Source organism: Dendronephthya gigantea, unplaced genomic scaffold, assembly GCF_004324835.1.
Source record: "Dendronephthya gigantea isolate DGI-Jeju-01 unplaced genomic scaffold, DenGig_1.0 000026F, whole genome shotgun sequence".
NCBI lineage: Eukaryota > Metazoa > Cnidaria > Anthozoa > Malacalcyonacea > Nephtheidae > Dendronephthya > Dendronephthya gigantea.
This window is the reverse complement of record NW_021163036.1, coordinates 707,370-728,426: the sequence shown is the minus strand read 5'-3', so window position 1 is coordinate 728,426 and position 21,057 is coordinate 707,370. Positions and strand designations below refer to the sequence as shown.

Below are 21,057 nucleotides of genomic sequence, written 5' to 3'. Positions count from 1 at the left end.
TTTGTTGATAAATCAATGTTATAGTTATGTTAATATTCAATAAAGGTTAAACGTTATTGTTCCAGTAAGATTATACCACTTGTTTTCCAAAGTTTATTGGCAATACGTTCACTATTATAACTGAAGATGATAGTATGATTTCATTGATCCAGTAGGAAGGTACAGATGGTTTGCAATGTTGATTATAGATAACTTATCAGCATCAATTAGCTGGACATAATAGCACCAGTTCGTAGGTCTAAAAAATCTGTGTGGCTTTTTCCAAGTTTAAATTTATCAGTTGACAATATCTTATCACTGTGGTAATCAGTCCGACAATCAGTTAACATTGAATGCCATCATTCATCATTGATATAAATGTGCATTGCTCAGTAGTAGTTACCAGGAAGGTATATATATATATATATATATAATTATATATATATATATATATATATATATATAACAAAGAGTCCAAAATTGTTTCAAACATTTCAGCATAACAATTTCAAAGGACTCCTCTATGGTATCTGGACAATATTTTAAAGATTTTTGTTCAGTTGAAATGCACTTGCGTTAAAAGTTTTGTTTTTTAAAAAAATATGTTTTGTTAGTTATGTTCAAATAAATGCTTCTTTTTAAACTCCAAAGCATTCGGCTTAATAGCTGCATGCCCACAAGCAAGAAATTGACAAGTGAAATATTGCGTTATAATTTATAAAACAGGGCAACTTGTTACTACCATTTGCCGAATAAGGTAATGTTTATTTATTTCCTATTAGTGTAACTTTGTAGTTGTAGATTAAACGCTCACCAATCACCGCTTTTTCGTCTTTAAAGTACTCGCCTTCGCTTTAAAATTTGACAAACGTATTAACGTGACTTCGGTAAATTGTTCGGTTGCTTGAGGTTTAACTGCCATTAATTTTGCGTACCCCTGGCTTAGCCAGTGCGCTCAAGAGAGGCCTTCTCTCGCCCCGGGAAAGCATACATATGGCGGCGGCTTGAACACATGTATGGAATATAAACAGTCGAGACAGAACTATCTGGAGAAATCGTATTTTTGACAAAAACCGGCGTTGCTCAATTTTTTTCTCAAAACCAGATTTTGTTAGTTCTTATCCTTTAGAAGAGTATAGAAGTGGGAGCGATCTGTTTATTTATATAGCGATGGCTATTTATAATGTTCGGGGGGGATAGGGCCTCTCTTTAGCGCACCGGCTAACAACATGGCCGCTAGGAACGCATAATTAATGCAAGGTCAAACCTCTGCATGCTCTGTGCTTCCGTCCTTCGAAAACAACGAAATTTTCCGGAAGTAGAAGAACCACCGTTCGTCATCTTTCGTATATCCGACGATTACCGAAGATGAGGCACCCACACAAACACAAACATCCGGACACTTTTTCGACTACATAGTGGTTAGACGCGCATGCGCAGGCTACCCACAAAAACGGAAGTTTTTGAACCAAAGGAATCTTGTTAATCGATCATCAATTAGTTTGATGACTTTGCTTAGTTTTTAAAGTGGTTGCATTGTATCGTAGTATAATCCAAGTTTTCCTCGCAATAAAATCTGTCATTTAGTTGTTGTCACTTTCGTTAGTTCTAGTGCAAACCTAGTACACATATATCCAGCACAATAGCTACATTTCACAAATTCAAACCCCCAGAATGCGGATAAAATTTTACGTTGCGGATTATGTCTGTGTTGGTATGCAAACAAGCGGGGGAGTAACTAGCGCAATGATTACGTTGTCCTTGCTGAAAACGTCATATCGTCACAAAAGAAACCCGTTCAGCAGAACAAATATTTCGATACATGCATCTATTCACGTCCCCGTGTACATGCGCATTTACCACAAATCGGGAAAACAAAGTTTTTTTCCTCAACAAAACCGGTTATCAAACTAGTTTAACCTGTACTGTTAAAAATAAAAGATCTAATAAATAAAATGATTTCTTGAACTACAAAACATTTGTAATCTGCTGACACTCAGCGCACTTCCAAAATCTCGTTGTCGACAGTAACACGGTGTCGCTGCCGAATTATAAGAACTCAAGGTTTGGAGCAGTGGTGGTATTTTGAGACGCAACTTTCAACTGAATTCCGAAGACAAAAAGCAGGTAATAAATGTTATGTCAGGTAACATGGTCTTAACCAACGGAGAGCAACAGTTTCTTACAGGCGCGCAAATATATATCGATTGTGTAAAAGGGCGTTTACTCAACTCTTTCATAGTTGTCTCAAATTTGATACTCGTATAAATGTGTTTTAAGAATTATTATGAATGCAAAACACTGAAGAATTGGTTAAACGTTACATATGGTGTTAAAGATAACAGACTCATTCTCGAGAACGGTATTCGGCAACCTAATCTTATATATATATATTTATATATATCTGGTGTATCATGACTTCTGATCTACAGTAAATAAAGAACTAGCTATATATATATATATATATATATATATATATATATATATATATATATATATATATATATATATATATTTTTGTACTTTTGCTCTCAATTGAGCCATGTGTTCACTTGTGGATATATATGTAAGGTGTATTTTGTTCTTCTGCACAAGTATAACCAACCGGGCAAGCAGAAAATTCTACTTGACCGCGGTGGGAATCGAACCCGCGACCTTCGCATTTCTAGAACGATGCTCTACCGTCTGAGCTACAAGGCCAAGTTGGTATATATATATATATATATAATATTATATATATATATATATATATATATATATATATATATATATACACCCGTTTGCAAAAACGTTGGCCGCAAATAGATATATAGATAGATACTCGAAATCTAATTAGAATTGCATATGTTGTGTAATATGATTGAAATCCCATGCTAATGTAATCATATGCATTTCTAATTAGACTTCGAGTATCTATCTATCTATCTATCTGCGGCCAACGTTTTTGCAAATGGGTGTATATACATATATATATATATATATATATATATATATATATATATATATATATATATATATATATATATATATATATTTAACAGTTATTCTGCGAACTCGAGTCGTATATGAGCTGATAGCCGACGAGGCGCGTAGTTTTATTATTTAACAGTTACACAAACCTTGTCACCCTTTCGGTGCATTTTGGTGTGCTATTATCAACTAGGCTTGGATTTCTATTTCACTCAACTCCCCAAATCTTTCCGCCATTTTGTTTACTTTCTCTACTAGACAGATATGAGCTAATATCTGTCTAGTAGCCAACCAATGAAATTGCAGCATACCTCATATCTGGCGCTTGTGTATATAATAAATATATATATTATACACTTAAGGCGGATTTCCACTTACAGCGAAATCGTTTGCTGGCGAAATATTTGCATATTTTCTTTTGAATTCGAAACAGTCAAGTCGAACTAATTTATTTATGCTGTTAAAATTCAAAAGAAATTATGCAAATATTTCGCTAGCGAACGATTTCGCTTTAAGTGGAAATCCGCCTTTAATGTATGCTTTCGAGGGAAACATTGAGACACGAGGGAAAACAAAAGTCACTATTTCCCGAGGTGTAACGAACATTAAGTGTTTTGTAATATAAGAACAAAAACATACATGTTACAGGACTGTCACGACAATATAATTGGGTTTCGATTTTACAAGTCTTCACTGATATCAGCACGAGACCGAGACGAAGGAATGAGGAACCGCGCAGTATAGAGACCATAAGACTTGATCAATGAAGCAGAAACAAAGGAACGGAAATAAGAGAATGACATGCTATTGTTAGGACGATAACACGACTACCAGAATCGTGTTATTTATTCATTTCAATACCTCAAAGTACATTTTACACTTCGTTAAATCCCGGTAACCGGGCTCGTGTGAACAGCCGCATATATACTCACCCCGGCAGGCTGCAAGTTTCCCGAACTTACGGAGCGAAGCGACATGAACACGCTCCCTTTTTCTTCTATTTAAGACGATTCATTAATTTCGTGTAAAACTAAAATGAATCAAAACGAAAAAAAAATCTTGGAAGTCGCCGCAGCACAAGTAGTGTTTCCCTTGTGAGCAACCAGGAAACTGGTATTGCAAAGACGCCCTGTATGACACTGAAATAATAATAGTTTCAGTCCACACAAAAAGAAAAAAACTTTTTGCTTTAAATTCCTGCATTATCTTTGGCCTGCGTTTCAGCTTTGATCAGTATTAGAAACTTTAAACATTACATAAGACATAAATTTAAGGGAATTTATAGATCGTTGTGGTTTACTTTTGTAAGAATGTTTAACGTGGGATGTTTTTGAATATCTGCCATACAGACTTGTATATACAGGTCAGTGATCTCATACGTCATACGTTTTTAACCAATAAGAATGTCGCGAGGTGTGAAACCCACGCGCACGAAATACAAACCACTGTTTAGTGTTTACATTTCCTTCTCTACTGTGACAACTGTGCTTCGAGTCTGTTTCAAGTTTATATTATGTTTATTGTGAAGGCGATTCTAAAATTAATTTTTTGGAGATGAACACACGAGAGCTTATGATGTTGTATGATGTGATTAATGACTTTTGATAAGTTGTTCGACCAAGCAGCGCCAACTTATCAAAACGCACTCAAAGATAACGGGTACAATTACCAACTACACTTCTACACAGATAAAGAGAGACGTAACAAGAAAAAAAGAGAGCGACGCAGAAACGTTACATGGTTCAAACCCACCTTATAGCAAGCATGTAGCCACAGATATAAGAAAAAAGCTCCTAAAAAAGTTTCAGCCTTTGGAAAGAAATATCCACTAAGAAAAATCTTCAACCGCAACACACTCAAAATCAGTTACTCTTGTATGCCAAGCCTGGAGAAAAAGATCAGCGCCCATAACAAGTTAGTCTTGCGAAAAAACAACCCTACACCAGAAGAGCAAAAAACCTGTAACTGCAGATCCAGAGCTAACTGCCCTTTAAACGGCGAATGCCTAACAAGGAACATAATCTATCAAGGAACCGTCGAGAGCAACAATGAGAAACAAACCTATATTGGTCTCACTAGTGATGAATTCAAATCCAGATACAGAAATCATACAGCGTCATTTAGGCACAAGAACAAACAGAACGCAACCGAGCTTAGCTAGTTTATCTGGTCCCTGAAGGATGACTGAGTACCATTCAAAGTAAACTGGAAGATCATCGCACGAGCCGCCCCGTATTCAAGCGCCACGAAGCGTTGCAACTTATGCCTCTTAGAGAAATACTACATCATTTTCAAAACAAACTTATGCTCACTTAACAAAAGGAATGAACTTACAAGCACATGTCGTCACGCTAGCAAATATCTTCTAAAGAACTTATAGATTCTATCTATCATGTAAATTAGACTCTGATGTATTTAAGACGTGCTTGTTAATAATAAATTCTTATATACACCTGATGAGAGGGACCTTGCTCCTTCGAAACAGCGCTGTAGTAATTATGCAACCTTAGTTTTCTGTCTTTACTGCAATTATATTATACTGTAGTTCTACTTTACAGTATTGAGCACTCTTCGATATACGAAAACCATATTATTGTTTGACTATATATATATATATATATATATATATATATATATATATATATATATATATATATATATATATATATATATATATATATATATATATATATACAGTATATACAGTCGTACGGTTGTCACCTGGAAATATATATAAATACCTAAATATCGATCACGTGATTGTACTGCATACGTTAATTTTATGGGAAATCGTTGGAAATCTATCTTGAAAATTTCTTAAATGTTATAGTAAGGTGAACAATATTGATAATAATAAAGAAACATGAGGTAAGTAAACAAAATAAGCTATGTTTAATGGTCACGTGATTGATATTTATATGTTTGTATATATAATGACATGGACAACCTTAATGATAACCACTGTATACATACCTATATAAATAATAAATAAGTAAAATGCAATTTTGTTGTTAATATGTGCTCGATGATGAGTCTTTTATAACCTGATGAGTCTTTAATAAATTTGAATTTTTCGCTCTTTATACTACCAGTTGGAAGAATGGGGCCGACAAATAACTCTGGATAGAATAAATTTTTTGTCGAGACGCCTCATGATCTCAGATCAGCTGGGTGTGCATGTAATGACGCGAATATTTTGACATTTATGGTAATTTTCGTATCATGTGGTAGAGGTTATAAAGGGTCACAGCGATGAAGGTCGCCTTCCTCTCAACGTTTTGCACTGCGTTAAAATCTTTAATTTTTTTGAACAGACGCAGTGTGGAACCATGGCAGACGCATTGCTTATTGCAAAGAAGGACGATCTTCAGTTGAAGATTGGAACCTTTCCAGTTCTCCTTCTTGAAACGTTTCAAAACTGGGGAATGACGCAAAAGATGACGGTAATTTCGGTGAAACCCAAGACAGTTAAAGAAGTTGAAGACATCCTTGGTGCAGTCATCAGTTATAACGCAGAGTTGAGAAACGGAAGAAAGCTCTCCCTGCGTTGTGTGGGTGATGGACATTCTTGGTCTCCTCTTTTCCCAGACGAGGGAAATATTCTGATGTACACCTCTAACCTCGTTCTGAAGTCACATCAGCGCATTAGACTTAATCAGGTTTGTTTGCAATTTTACTATTATGATCATGTGGGCATTTGCTAGAGGCCATTTGCTAGAGACCCTTTGTACATGACGTCACAGTATAGGTATCTGAAGGACGAGTTAACGTAGCTTAAGTTTTACTGAGCATGCAACAGACGAAATTGTATACGAGCCATTTAAAAATCGTTGAATATAACCAATGAGCCTAGCCTTGGACATCCCTTGTAGGTATCCGGCTCAATAATAATTACGGTGAAAATTGAATAATTGTAGCAATAATCAAATACATATGCCAATATTCTTTGAAAAATGAAATGGGTGCTTTCAAACCGTTGAAAACGTTTTCAGACTGCTCGTTTTTTCGTTTCACCTATTTTGGATCTCACAATAGGATTTCATTATCATTTAAAGTTCGCGGGTCTCGCTCCATTAAAATTGCCTGCTCGCTCGATATATGCAAGCGAATTTCGTCTCTTTTTTCTCTATTTTTTTTACCTCTGATCATTCAACATAGGTTGAAATTGGCACGCAAAATCCATTGACTATAACCATGGCACCAGGTGTAACAACTGGAGAACTCAGCAAATTCTTCACTGAAAACAACGTGTGTTTTAACACCGATGTCATCTTAGACAAAGTGACTTATGGTGGAGTAATTGCGCCAGGATGTCACGTAAGTTCATGCTTCTGAAAAGCAACTTCTCTCCCCTAAAATTAATTTTTATAGCCTCAAATCTTCATAATTTTTACTTCCTTTAACCGGTGATTTGCTTGAAGCTTTCTTCAATTTCAGGGCGTAGGAAAAGACCAGTTGGCAGTGTCAGATTACGTCACAGGAATGAGCATTGTGGGAGCGAATGGTAAAGAAAGCGAATACACATTCCCTTCGGGTAATCCTGACCATGACAATGCCTTGAAGGTAATAAACTTGTAAGAAATCAAGTTCACCAGTGCCCGAAATAGAATCTTAAATGTCCAATACTCTCGCAAGCACACCGACGGAAAAGGTTATTCACCATATGCATCGGTAATAAATATTTTCGTTTCGTGAACTCCAGCTGAGCATGCATATATACGCGCATCAAATTATCGCAAGTACACCGACGGAAAAGGTTATTCACAATCGGTAGTAAATAATTTCAACTCCAGCTGATTTAATCATAGACATACGCGCACCAAACGGCCACACCATCGTGTGTTTCCATTCTTCGTTCTCGAAAACTCCCATAGTGTGCTCCTGCATTTTTATAGTATAAATTGTCGTATCGTTACAATTCATCACCAAAACGCAAGTATTACAATATATATATAAATGACATTGTATGCGTGCAATATATCGATTCTTCGTTCTCGAAAATATCCCATAGTGTGCTTCTGCGTTTTCATACTATATATATTGTCGTATATCGTTACAATTCATCACCAAAACGCAAGTATTATACAATATATAAATGACATTGTATGCGTGCAATATATCGATTCTGACTTCGTTCTTTAGAATATCCCATAAAATTTTACAGCAGCATAATGGTTAGCCCGGGAACGGGCTACCCACAAAAAATTAGATCTGCATGTCATGAACTTCAGAGTATGCTATTCATATGGCCGCTATGTGAGAGCCGTCTTAATCCCTAATAGTAAATTGAAAACAGTCCCACAGTAACCATATAAATTTTCTTCAGTGTAACATGGGTTTGTTTGGAGTGATGACAAGCATTACTATGGAAGTTCAGCCAATGACGATTGTCAAAGTTGAGAACGACTTCAGTTATACAGTTAAAGATCTGTTTTACAAACCCGCGGCACTGGAAAAACTTTATAAAGAGAACTGGTCTCTCGAAATCTTTTGGTTTCCTTTTAACAGTATGCCCGGGCATGCATTGCTCTATCTGTTCACCATTGGTCGAGTATTTCACTGTAGTGAGTGGGTTTTCTTTAAAAATTGGGCTTTAATTAATATAAAGGAATGACACAAAAACGTTCAAGCATGCAATAGCTACACTTCATTCTAAATTTCTCGCAGCAATTTCTAGCAACTTTATGAGTATAACTGGTCTCTCGAGATTCTCTCGGGTTCCTTTTAAAAGTGTGCCCTGTTTGGAATGGACATGTTTGTTCTTCATGCATTGCCCAAGTAATAGTTTTATAACAGGGGACCTAAAGTTCAAAGCGAAAACTATCGATGCATTCCATTCTAAGCTTTCCTGTGTGCATTTCTTTGCTATTCTGTTATGATTTGGGTGTTATTTAATTAAATGTAGCTTACCTCAAACAAAATTTTAACGAATCTGCGAATTTCGCCCGGAGGGAAATTTGGCTCCAAACATTTCCAAAGAGGGGTTCTATTCATGATATAGTTTTACGTCTAGAAAGATGACTACACCACCTACAAAATATAAAAGAACAATGGATTTACACCCATGCTAATTGTATAACATGATTGGACAGTTTTAATAGTTCCATTGTAGCGCGAACCTTGAAGCCTGCCAATAATTAATAATACGGTCGCATTTAGCGCGCAGCTTAATATATATATGTACAAACTATTTAATGAAAGACGATATTCTTCAGAACTATTATGGAATCCAAAAAAAGATAAACTGTGGATTAGGAAGATAAACCCCGTGGAAGTTCCGGATAAACCGACCAAGAATGAAGTGGAATATAGTATCAAGGACGCGCAGGATTTAAGGTCCGCTGGTTTTGGAAGAAAATATGCTCCTCTTCTGAGCAAAGACAAATTTCTGGTACCATCCTTTTTGAAAGCAGGATTCAAAATGGTGAAGAAATCTAATTCGACAACTTGCTATGAGCACATGAACAAAGCCATTCATTACCAAGGCTCCATTGAAATCATGCCTGTCCTTGACATGGAGTTTGCCTTTAATGCTGATCCAGGCACATTCTCTGAACAAGTCAAGGCCATGCAAGCCGCCATTGACGTAACGAAAGATTACTATGACGACAAGAAATTTCCTCTGAGTGTTGCCATGGAAATGAGATGGATGGCGTACAGCGACTGTCTAATCTGCCCGGCAAATGGAGTGCACAAGAATAATGGAAGATTAGGTAAGAAAGTTCTTTATTATAATACTAAAAGTAATTAAAAATTAGTAAATCACTTTTTATTAATAACTATCATTCTTTACGTCTGTTAAAATATGGCATTCCTAAGTATTTTTCGGTAATTCCACAACAATTCCTAGCTGTTTTAACGTTAATTCCACAACAATCTGTCTGAAGACTTCGTCAAAATATTAAAGTGTCGTTGTTTTTCGGTTTCAGTACAAAACCTATTTTCCTTGAACTTTTGATACAGTACATACATCTTAATATATATAGTTCTTACTGTAGTGTTTAATACAGCGAATTCCGCTGTTCAAATTTTACTATGCACTAAAGAAGAAACACATGTTTGAATTTGCCATCACAGGCCTGTACGGCAATTTGAAAATTTAGAACTAGAGCTATGCGGAATGAGTCATTATGATTGGATGATAAATCTTCACGAGATCGAGGCTAGCTTCACAAACAGTAATGCGTTCTCCTTCGCCTAACACAACGATGTTGAAACAACTCTTTATTTTTGTCCTTATACGTTACCTCAACACCGATCTGATGATCTAAAATTCTACCACGATACGAACGAATAAAAATACTGCATAACTTTTATTTCAGACAAGAAAACCCTGTACTTGGAAGTGCTTGGCCTCGCTGGTACACAAAATTGGGAGGATTATACGAATGATGTTGCTGCTAAATGGATGGATTTGAAAATAAATGGAATGTCACCACTTCCTCACTGGGCCAAACAGTGGAGTTACGTCAAAGGAATTGACGAACATATACAAACCGTAAGTTATAGCAAAAATGTTTACACGAAAACAATGGGCTTTGCTTGTTCCTGCCAAACCGATTACAATAGGCTTTTTTTTCTTCTTTGCAGGGGTACGGTGAAAATCTGACAAAATTCCGAGATCAAGTGCCAGAACCTGAGAGGTTGCTTTTCTCCAATGAGATGCTGAATCGGGTCATATTCTCTGACTCCTGCGTGAAGGTAAATTCGCCTGTATATTATATATTAGTAGGAATGTAATAGCAGTTTAAAGAGATTCTATTTGGCTAATAAAACGTCATGAATGAAGTCTGAGAAGAACGGTACCATTATTAGAAAGCTAAGAGAAGAAAGGTCGAAAAACGTCAAGTCAGGAAGAAGTTGCCTAAAACTAATAGTGTTCTGAAAGATTGGGAAAATATACTCGAAGATTTGAAGGAGCACGAAGAAACTTGGGAGACCTTTTTCATGAGACTGGCAGAGAATGTGTGGAATGTTCCGTCCAAAGCTCCAGAAATGGATGTTCAGAAAGAATGGGAGAATACTTCAGCAATCTTTGGCGAGGTAAAGCTTCTTTCTCAGTTGAATCGTACTGCAAACAAATCAAAGTTTGATTGGAATACTCAAAATAGTGAAAATACTGACTCCCAGACATTCCTAACGCTTCAGAGTTCTGAATTTATATTTAAGGCTTTTCTGTGAGTGTTTTCTCGATCACATCAGCTCCACATTTATCAAACTAAGAGACAATGTTTCCTACAAATGTTTACTATGTTGCATGGCAAAAGAAGCACTGTTTTAGCCACAAAAAGATCGGGGAAACATAAAATGTTTCTGACTTTCCCAGAAAATTTTTTTTTGCTTCTTTTGAAGCTAATTTTGTTTGATATTCGATAGCCGAAATCGACTTCCGTTGCTGTTACTTTTGACAGGATTTTTGCCATCGCTGAGAGAAACTCAGGGTAGAAGTAGTTTCTTCCGAAAAAGAACACGTTACGCACTTGAACACATTATTACCTGTTGTTGTTTTACTAAGTCTTTTTCAAACCCTCATTGTATAGATCAACAAAAAGTATCCTCAGTTTTCCATTGCAGAAGAATTGTACAAGGATTTGTTTACTTGAGGTAAATAACTGAAGTGAGTGCACTTGACATATTCTGAGATTAAAAAATGTTCTTTGACACACCCGGTTCCCTGGTCCACTCGTTTAAATAACGTAAAATTCTGCACTAGCGTACAATTTTACAAAGACAGTAATTTAGAATATGCTTGACAAGGGCAAGACTAAAAAAATTTCGCGACTCGTTTGTTTAACAACACAAATAACTATAGCTTTTTTAACGGTTCCATAGAACTTCAGGCAAATAGGAAAAATTACGTGGACTTCTGTTTTATACATATCATTTATCTTGTGGAAATGTAGAAATGTATATTATTACATATAATGATCAAATATTAAAAATATTGACTACCTGCAGGATGCTGAAAGACAGAAGACGACTCTCAGAAGAGCGGAAGTTTTTGTACCAAAGGAAGAGCGGAAGTTTTTGTACCTTTTAATCATCAAATAATTTGATGTCGTTTGCATGCTTAGTTTTTAGTTTTTGGTTGCATTGTATCGTAGTATAATCCAAGTTTTCCTCGCAATAAAATCTGTCATTTAGTTGTTGTCACTTCTGTTAGTTCTAGTACAAATCTAGTACACCTATCCAACAACATAGCTACATTTCACAATATCAAACCCCCAGAATGCGAATAAAATTTTACGTTTTGGATTATGTCTGTGTTGGTATGCAAACAAGCGGGGGAGTAACTAATGCGATAATTATGGGGTCCTTGCTGAAAGCGTGATACCGTCACAAAAGAAACCCGTATAGCATAACAAATATTTCGATATATTATACATCTATTCACGTCCCAGTGTACATGCGCATTACCACATCTCTAATTCCTATTTGTTTACAATAGTTGGCATTATTCTGTCTTCTTATTCAATCTTTTAGTTTGCTTATGAAAATCAAACTTTGCTATCTAAATACGCTTTCTATACTTGTAATAGCCTTTCCTCTAAAAAACAACATTTATATGCCCTACAAATTTTATTCATAGACTATTTTAGACTCGAAATAGCTACTAAAAAGTGTATTAAAATTCGGCGAGCCAAATGTGGGAAATACATATATATATCTAATACGGTCTAAATCACTGTTGTCACAACTAACATCCTTCGATAAATTGATTAGTGTTAAAATAAAAAGGTTTGATGTGGGGGTAAATATATTTCAGTACCCCCACCAGCTAGCTTGTTGCTAGAAATGTTAGCCAATAATTTAATTACATGTACAAGAATGTAATAATGAAACCAGTTTTATATAAATAACCAACAACAAGTAAAAAATCTGTTAACAGATACTGCTATTGCAAGTGACATTTTGATTCCAAATGCATGATGCAACTCCGCGTTTAGTTCAGGGAAAGAGTTTGACATACTCTTTTTACAGTGAAAGATCAATTCTGAAATAAAGCATCGTTGCTTGTCCACTGATAACCACATTATTATTATGCATAAATTATATGATGTTTATACCGGGAAAGTTACAAAGAAAATAATAACGATTTATGTATAAGATCTAAATGCATGCAACTGATTAAACTTGATTTGTGTGTCTAGAACATAAAATGCACGCAACATGAAGTTCTGCGGTACAATTTTATTGATAATCGTCTATAACATTGATTATCTTTCGTTCAATGACGGAAAACGAGGTTAAAGACAAAGTATCTTTTGTGTGCTTGCGCAGCGTGATATCCACCACCAACTGCACTGCGCGAGCCATTTAGACTAAACTGTCTTAATCTCAGACATACTCTCGCTTGTATCATTTACAATAAATATGCGTTCTTCCTTCTTGTTGAAGCATTCGGTCAAAGCAATCGCTATTAGAATGGAGATATATTTTCAGTTGAAAGTGATCATGTTTTTATTGATACGCTGCATGTAACTACATGCATATGATTATAGCATTACCAAGAAATACTGTTCATACTTAAATAACCGGTCACCAAAACCGGTTATAACCGGCCACGCAGCGCCAACCATCAGTGACAAATCAAAATGAAAGTGGAATAAATAATTACGGAGATCAAATACTTGGAATCGGCAACACTCCAGAAATCTTGTGGTCGACAGCGCATCTGTTTTTTGAAGTCGGGTTTTACAAGAACATAAATATTTGGATCGGTTCTGATATTTTGCGAACGATAACATCTAACCAAACTCCGGAGAGAAAATAGAGGTAATGAAATTTAAATCTTATGTGGAATAGGTTTTGAAGGTTCAAAACCAGTGAATGGAATATGTAAATTTTAAACGCAAATCAAATAACGTTGTTTAAGGGTATGTAGCCCTACTGCATATACTATAAGCATCTGTATATATGGGCGTTTACCAGGGGTTGGTTGTATAAAAACGTTGTTAACTTTTAACTATAGTTAGTGACAGAATTGACCAATGAGAGTGTTGTATTTCTGAGTTAACTACGATTTAACTACAGAAAATGTATAGTTAAGAGTTTCATACAATCGGCCCCAGCTGATGAATTGAACTTTATTCCATGGTGCATGGTTTCGAAGATATGAATATTATATGTGCACATAAAATCATATCCACTTCTCAGTCTTCTCTTAATATTCGCTAAATATTTTTATACAGACACTGTGTATCGATGTAGCTAGTATCAAGAATAAAAATCGGGTTCGGCTATAGGTTTTGATTCGGAAGGTCTTGGATTTGAATTTTGAAAGTCTATAATTATATCGCTTTCTTGTCGTGCATGCGTATAATGTATGCGTTTATGTTTTCAGACGTGGCTTAAAAAATGTGATAATTCTGTTTGTGCATCACGATACGCCATAAGATATAACATTGTAAAGCTGAGCGCTTCACAGTTTCCCAAGAACGGTAATTACACGAATCAAATCAATTCTCAACTCAGATCTTATCACCAGTTTTGAAAACGGAACAACACTCATTTCACAAAATTAAAACACTGATGCATATTCCACGTTCCACAGGAAACTGTTAATTGATTTTACCTCTTGATGTATAAATAATATTCACCCCCTGCTATTCTTAACTTGAGGGTTCTTTGTAGGATTTCAATGCAAACAAACTGTAGTTATTTTAATGCATGGGTTTTGCAAATCGTGCATGCTCAGATGTCATTTGTTGCTCAGATCTAATGTGATCAGACGATCCCAAAAGTCGATATAAATAGAAATAACTTAGATTCCCGTCGCTTTCGGTTTTTAAAACTTCCATTGCGGGTACGTGGAGACAAATCATTTTTAGGGCTAATTTTCTTTATACCTACACAAAAAGTTTTAAATCCGTTCACAAGATACCATAATGAATTACGACTGATGAAATTGATTCAATATAATTATAAAGCCGCAGCTGGAGCGTGTTTTTGTGTCAGTCGTCTTGTGGTCGGAATTCTTATGAAAGCATTATAGTTTTTACGATAAATACCTACGTTTATTTCAGAGTTGAAGCTATGTTGACTGGCTAAAATAAAATATTGCTCTCTGTGCGTTAAATGCTCTTCCTGGTGGAAAACCTCAAGTCTCTCGCGATAAACAGCAGACTATTTAAATTCTAAACAGATAATATAATATTGCACTATTGGTGTTTATTATTTCTTGCATGCATGCACATAGCGTTCTGATGTATGAATTGAAAAATTAACTGACTTTTCTATCCTTGTGTTTTTCAGACAGAAGAAGGAGATGCCGACGTCAAAACAAGAAAGTTCGGTCCAAAAAGCAGTGAAAAAGCTGTGTCAACACTTGGAAAAAATTCCAAAAGACATGCGCCTGTTTTCCTCAGTTTTCCGTTCGCTTTATTCAGAGCAAGCCGTTGATGAAAATAGCGACGCTGCTGTAAACTTTGAAAGATTCGAGATGCACAGAAAAGCAATGGTGTATTTAAAGTGCGTCCTTCCCGTAACGAACAAACTTAAGGTCTATTAAAGAATATTTCGAATATTACGAAGCTCTGTCGTATGAAGATTGGTGCGAAATTTTACCAGAGATCTTTTGGAGCAGAGAAGAACATACGAAGACCTGGCGCAGGCTGTGTTAGATATGTACCAGAATATGACAACTCCTTTGAACAAACGCAAAGAAAAGGCGCATGTGGTCATGGAAGATTTCGTGCGCTTGTACACCGTGAATTATCCGTCGGAGGAATCTCCACGCGCAAACACGGCTCGGGCAATTGCGTCGGAGAAGCAATACGAAATCAACAAAAACGCAGCTAGAACTGTTGCTGAAACTCTCATTCCTGCTCTGTCCAGATTCATTGACGGCATGCGAAAAGTGGCCCAATTCTTTAGAATTATTGAAAATGAACTGAGGTCGTTTGAAGATGAAGAAGGCATGGACGAACTTAAACAGTCTCATTATAAAGTAATACAGAATTCAGCGAGAAAAATAAAATCCTCTTTGTGCCGAATTCTTCGGGACACTTCCGGATGTTCGCACCGACCTCGAGGCAATTCCCAGCGAAGATAGTGACCAAAACTACGTCGAAAAATGGTTGAAGAAAACCCTTGCAGATATTGGGAGCCAAACGACAGTCAGAGTTCTTCTTGGATCTTCCTCGGGAGTGGAAGAGATGGAACCGGTCGACACAGGACGAAAATCAAACCGAGCAAAAACATCGAAAAATAATCGAGAACCAACACCAGAAGATGATTCTGTACAAAGTAAACCGGTACTGCCACCGAAAGAAATTAAACCGGTACCACCACCGAAAAATAGACGACCATCACCACCAGTAAATGATCCAGTACCGACATTGAAAGATAAACCAGAATTACCAGCGAGAAATAGATCAGTGTCAGCACCACAGGAGTATGAAACAATAACAGCAAAAGATAAACCAGCAATACCACCGAGAGAAGAACCAGAATTAGCACCAGCGAACGACGGTGTACCAAACTCGAAAAAGAAACCAGTACCACTACCGAGAAATGGACCAGCATCAACACCAGTACATGATCAAGTACCAAAGTCTAAAAATGAACACAGAGCAAGATCGGTAGTTATTTCACAAAAACCAACAAGGAAAAAGAAACAGGCACCATCACCACCCAGAAACGGTCAAGCACCAACAACATCGGTTTATCATGTACCATCTTCGGAAAATAAGCAAGCACCATCACGGAAAAGTAAATCAGCAGCGACATCGTCAGATTATGCCGTACCAGCACCCAGAAAAGGTCAAGCACAAACAACATCGGCTTTTTATGTACCATCGCCGGAAAATAAGCAAGCACCATCACGGAAAAGTAAACTAGCAGCGACATCGCCAGATTATGCTGTACCAGCAACCAGAAATAAAAAAGAATCGAAAAATGCACAAGGAGCAAAGCCGGTAGAATATCAGAAACTTACAACAAAGGAAACATTTGTTTAGGGCACAACACATGCAGTTGTTGCAAGGTGCATGTGGACTTAGTAAAATGCATGTTACGGACTTCACTAATATTTTTTCTTTCAAAATGCAACATTTTTATGCAACTGCAAGCGAAACATAGCAGAGAAACAGTTAATATGCACTTATATCAGATCCGTGATTCAATTCAGCAAGAGACACACAGTGAACAAAGTACTTAGTTTCACGTAGGGTTTTAACTGAATGATGATTCTTATGTATGTATATTGTTTACCTTTTAAACTTATATATACTTTTGAACTCCCACGAGTTCATACTTACAAGTGGTAGTTAATGACTTAATTACATATACAAGAATGCAACGATATGGGACCGGATTTGATCTACCCCCAACATGCAGGAAATCTGTTGACGGATAATATTATTACCAATGACATTTTGGCTACCCACTACCCAGCCTTGTGTAAGACTTCGATGTAGATTTTTATACTCAAAGATAATTTCTAAAGTGAAGTATTGTGGCAAGCATGCACATGCAAATTACTATGAAACTATGGGGAAAAATTACGATTTATGCTCTAAATACAACTGCCGAAATATGATTCACGTTCGTCTAAAACGTAATGCACGTAAAATGACGATTTGCGGTTCCAATTTTCGATTTTTTACAATTTAAATGGTAGATAACGAAGCTAAGACAATCTCTTGTGTGCATGCGCAGCGTGATGTCCACCATCAATGCACAACGCGTGCCATTTGGACTAAACTGTTTTTATTTCATGAACAAGACTTTGGCTATCTTTCAAAATGAATATATACATGCGTTCTTGCTTCTTGTGGAAGTATCCGGTTGAAATCGCCGTTAGAGTGGAGATAAATTTGCACTTCAAAGTAATCATACTTGATTGATATGGCATATGCATGATATTAATTGAAATACTAAGAAATTCTGCTGATATTTAAATAAACCGGTTACGAAACCGGTTATAACCAGCCAGCGCCAACCATCATTGCCAAAATGAAAGAGGAATAAATAATTATGGAGATCAAATACTTGGAATCCGCCAAACACTTCTGAAATCTTGTGGTCGACAGCGCATCTGTTTTTTGAAGCCAAGTTACAAGAACGGAAATATTTGGATCAGTTGTGATATTTTGTGAACTAGAACGTTCGACTAAATTCCGAAGACAAAATACAGGTAATAAAAGTAATACTTTATTGGGAATAGGTTTTACCAGTAAACAGAATATGTAAATTTTAATCAGCGAAAAGCATCGATCGTTCATTCGTGAAATTTGCCCATGGTGGATATAGTGAAATTCGAATAATATATATGTGTGTGCGTTATTGCAACTGCTCAAATCATTCCACTTTTTTTTCAATGTTTTATAAAGCACTGCATACGTATATTGAGGTATAGCTTCATCGAAAACAATTGAAATACGCTACGCTACGTTTCGATTCCCGGAGTAAAACATCCTCGTGCTATATACAGAGCGGCACAGTTGTAGGTCGTATAGCATTGCAGTTATATATACTTCGAATGAAAATTATCCATATTCCCCAACTCGTATAAAAAAGACTAAGTGTAGCTGTATGCATGTTGAATACGAGCACAGGCAACTAGTACTCATGTTAAATTTCAGATAAAAAGTTCAGATAAAATTAGATTGGCCATGCATGCATAGCCACATTTAAGTCTGAAAGATTATAAAAAGCTTTCCAATTATTGCACAGACTGCGCCGTGTTTAGAGATGAAATAGAACTGTTTGTATATCGTTATGTTTTTTCTACTGACAGAAAAGATGCCAATGTCCCAGCATGATAATACGATCCAAAAAGCGGTAAATAAATTAAGCGAGAATCTGGAAGAATTACCACGAAACATGCGTCAATTTTCCTCGGTTTTTCGAGATCTCTACGCCGACCAAGCTGTTGGTGGTAATAGCGACGCCGCTGTAAAGTTCAGAAAGATTCGAGATGACACAAGACAAGATGCAATGGTGTATTTGAAGTGCATCCTTCCCGCAACGACAAATTTCATAAGGTCTGTTAAAGAATACTTTGAGAATTACGAAGCGTTGTCGTATGAAGAGTGGTGCGAGATGTTACCAGACATTTTAGAGGAAACGAAAGAACACAAAGACCTCGCCCAGACCGTCTTACACATGTACCAGGATATCAGGGTTCCCTTAAAGAAGCGCCAAGACAGTGCACGAATGGTTATGACAGAGTTCTCAAACTTGCAAACCGTGTATCATCTGTCGGAGGAATCTCCAAGCGCAAACGCGGCTCGGGCAATTGCGTCGGAGAAGCAATACAAAGTAAACAAAAACGCAGCTCGACTTGTGGCTGAAACTCTCATTCCTGCTCTGTCCAGATTCATTGACGGTATGCAAAAAGTTGCCGAATTCTATAGAGTTATTGAAAAGGAACAGAAATCGTTTGAAGACAGGACAGAACAACGGATAGATAAGCTTAAACAGTCTCATTATAATGTAATACGAAATTCAGTGAGAGAAATAAAATCCCTCTGTGCTGAATTTTACGCAGTGATCCCAGATATTCGGACAGATTTCAAGGCACTACCCAGCGAAGATACTGACCAAAACTACGTCGACAAATGGTTGGAGAAAACCCTCGCAGATACCAGGAATCAGACAACGGTCATGGCTCTTCTTGGATCCTCCTCGGGAATGGAAGAGAAGGTTGACAAAGGACGAAAATCAAACGGAGCACCAACCTTGGAAAATAAACCAGCACCACCAGCAAAAAGACCAGCGGTAACACCAAAAAATGACCCTCTACCAAAATCGAAAAGAAAACCACCAGCGCCACCACCAAAGGACAGATCAACATTAACACCAGTAGATGTGCCACCATCGAAAAATATACCAGCACCACCACTATCGCGACCAAATAGGAGACCTTTATCAACGCCAATTTATGCTTCTGTGTCGACAACGAGATATGAACAAGGACAAACATATAAAAAAAGACCAGTATCAGATTGCCAAGTGTCAGCATCGACATATATAAAAGTACAGCCACTGAAAAATGGACAAGCGTCAACACCCACAAATGATCCAATATCAACAAAGGACAATAAACAAGCACCAACGTTGAAAAATAGACCAGCATCACCACCAGTAGACAAGCCAGTACCAACATCGAAAAATCAACATGAAAAAACACCGAAAGGTAAACGGAAAACAACGTCAGATGATCAAACACCGCTGACATCGAAAAGTAAACAAGTAAGTTCATCGCAAGAGGATTTAATAGAAAGAAAACAACAACGCTGTCACTGGAGGTGCAATATCATGTAAAGAAACTCTATAATTTTTATAACTTCGATAAGTAAGGGTAGAATAACGTATTTTGTGATTTTGAACAATATAGCTAATGGCAGTAAGAAACTTATAGCATATAATCTATATTTTGTGAATGTAACTACATAGTTATAGACAATGCAACGTAAATATAACTTATATTGCTTGATTTTATACGTATATTGACTCATTCATAGCTTGAAAACAATTCCAATGAGAATAGGCACAGAGTTTGACACAAACTACACAGCATGATTAAAACTAAAAGGGGTATTCAATAACATCATATAGACTTTTCCAAAGAAGGGATAAAAAACCTGTTATAAAATTTGAACCGTTTTTATAAGCGTCATTGACTTCAAAGGTTATCAAGACGAAGTTGTTTTTGCATTGTATAAACATAATACCTAGGATTCATGTTCGATTTCCCTAACAATTTCTCGCAAAATGCCACTTTTTTGCTTCGCAATTGCAAGCGGAACAAAGTTACACTCTACAAACATGAATAATAAGAATTCAAAACACAATTATCATTATATTACCAGGAATTATACCGCAATACGGCATTGTGAAAATATTATTGACTATATGAAGAAGGCATGAACACGCAAGTAGCAATGAATTTCATAAAGGAATTAATTCTAGCTATGAGTATAACAAATAGTTAGCTACCTAATAGAAACATGCCGAGAAAACAAAACACAAATGAGAGGTAATGCTGTTAGAATTAAAGAGCCTTTGTGTACGGAAACACAGTGATCAATATCAGTGGTTGTGTTTTAGGAACAAACTCTTTGTGTGAAAACAATACCTCAATATGAGAGGTAATGATGT

General features: G+C 36.5%; 3 protein-coding genes across 4 annotated transcripts; all 3 read left to right on the top strand.

The window, feature by feature from the left end:
• Positions 1-1,973: 1,973 nt before the first annotated feature.
• On the top strand, positions 1,974-12,250 carry LOC114523183. 2 transcript variants are annotated; one of them, XM_028544047.1, is made up of 11 exons: positions 1,974-2,106; positions 6,264-6,608; positions 7,108-7,266; positions 7,387-7,512; positions 8,276-8,513; positions 9,165-9,662; positions 10,272-10,447; positions 10,540-10,650; positions 10,765-10,992; positions 11,490-11,566; positions 11,908-12,250. In XM_028544047.1, exons 2-10 carry the CDS (start codon positions 6,279-6,281, stop codon positions 11,550-11,552), a joined length of 1,929 nt encoding a protein of 642 aa, XP_028399848.1. In that variant the 5' UTR covers positions 1,974-2,106; positions 6,264-6,278; the 3' UTR covers positions 11,553-11,566; positions 11,908-12,250. The 2 variants fall into 2 exon arrangements, with proteins under 2 accessions (XP_028399848.1, XP_028399847.1); XM_028544046.1 differs by having other exon boundaries at positions 11,490-11,553; positions 11,908-12,248.
• Positions 12,251-15,574: 3,324 nt separating this feature from the next.
• Positions 15,575-16,910, top strand: LOC114523244 (serine/arginine repetitive matrix protein 1-like). The gene is made up of 2 exons (XM_028544109.1): positions 15,575-15,898; positions 15,984-16,910. Exons 1-2 carry the CDS (start codon positions 15,575-15,577, stop codon positions 16,908-16,910), a joined length of 1,251 nt encoding a protein of 416 aa, XP_028399910.1.
• Positions 16,911-17,976: 1,066 nt separating this feature from the next.
• LOC114523181 (arp2/3 complex-activating protein rickA-like) lies at positions 17,977-20,305 on the top strand. The gene is made up of 2 exons (XM_028544044.1): positions 17,977-18,088; positions 18,692-20,305. The coding sequence occupies exon 2, from the start codon at positions 18,697-18,699 to the stop codon at positions 20,218-20,220; it is 1,524 nt and encodes a 507-aa protein (XP_028399845.1). The 5' UTR covers positions 17,977-18,088; positions 18,692-18,696; the 3' UTR covers positions 20,221-20,305.
• Positions 20,306-21,057: the final 752 nt, after the last annotated feature.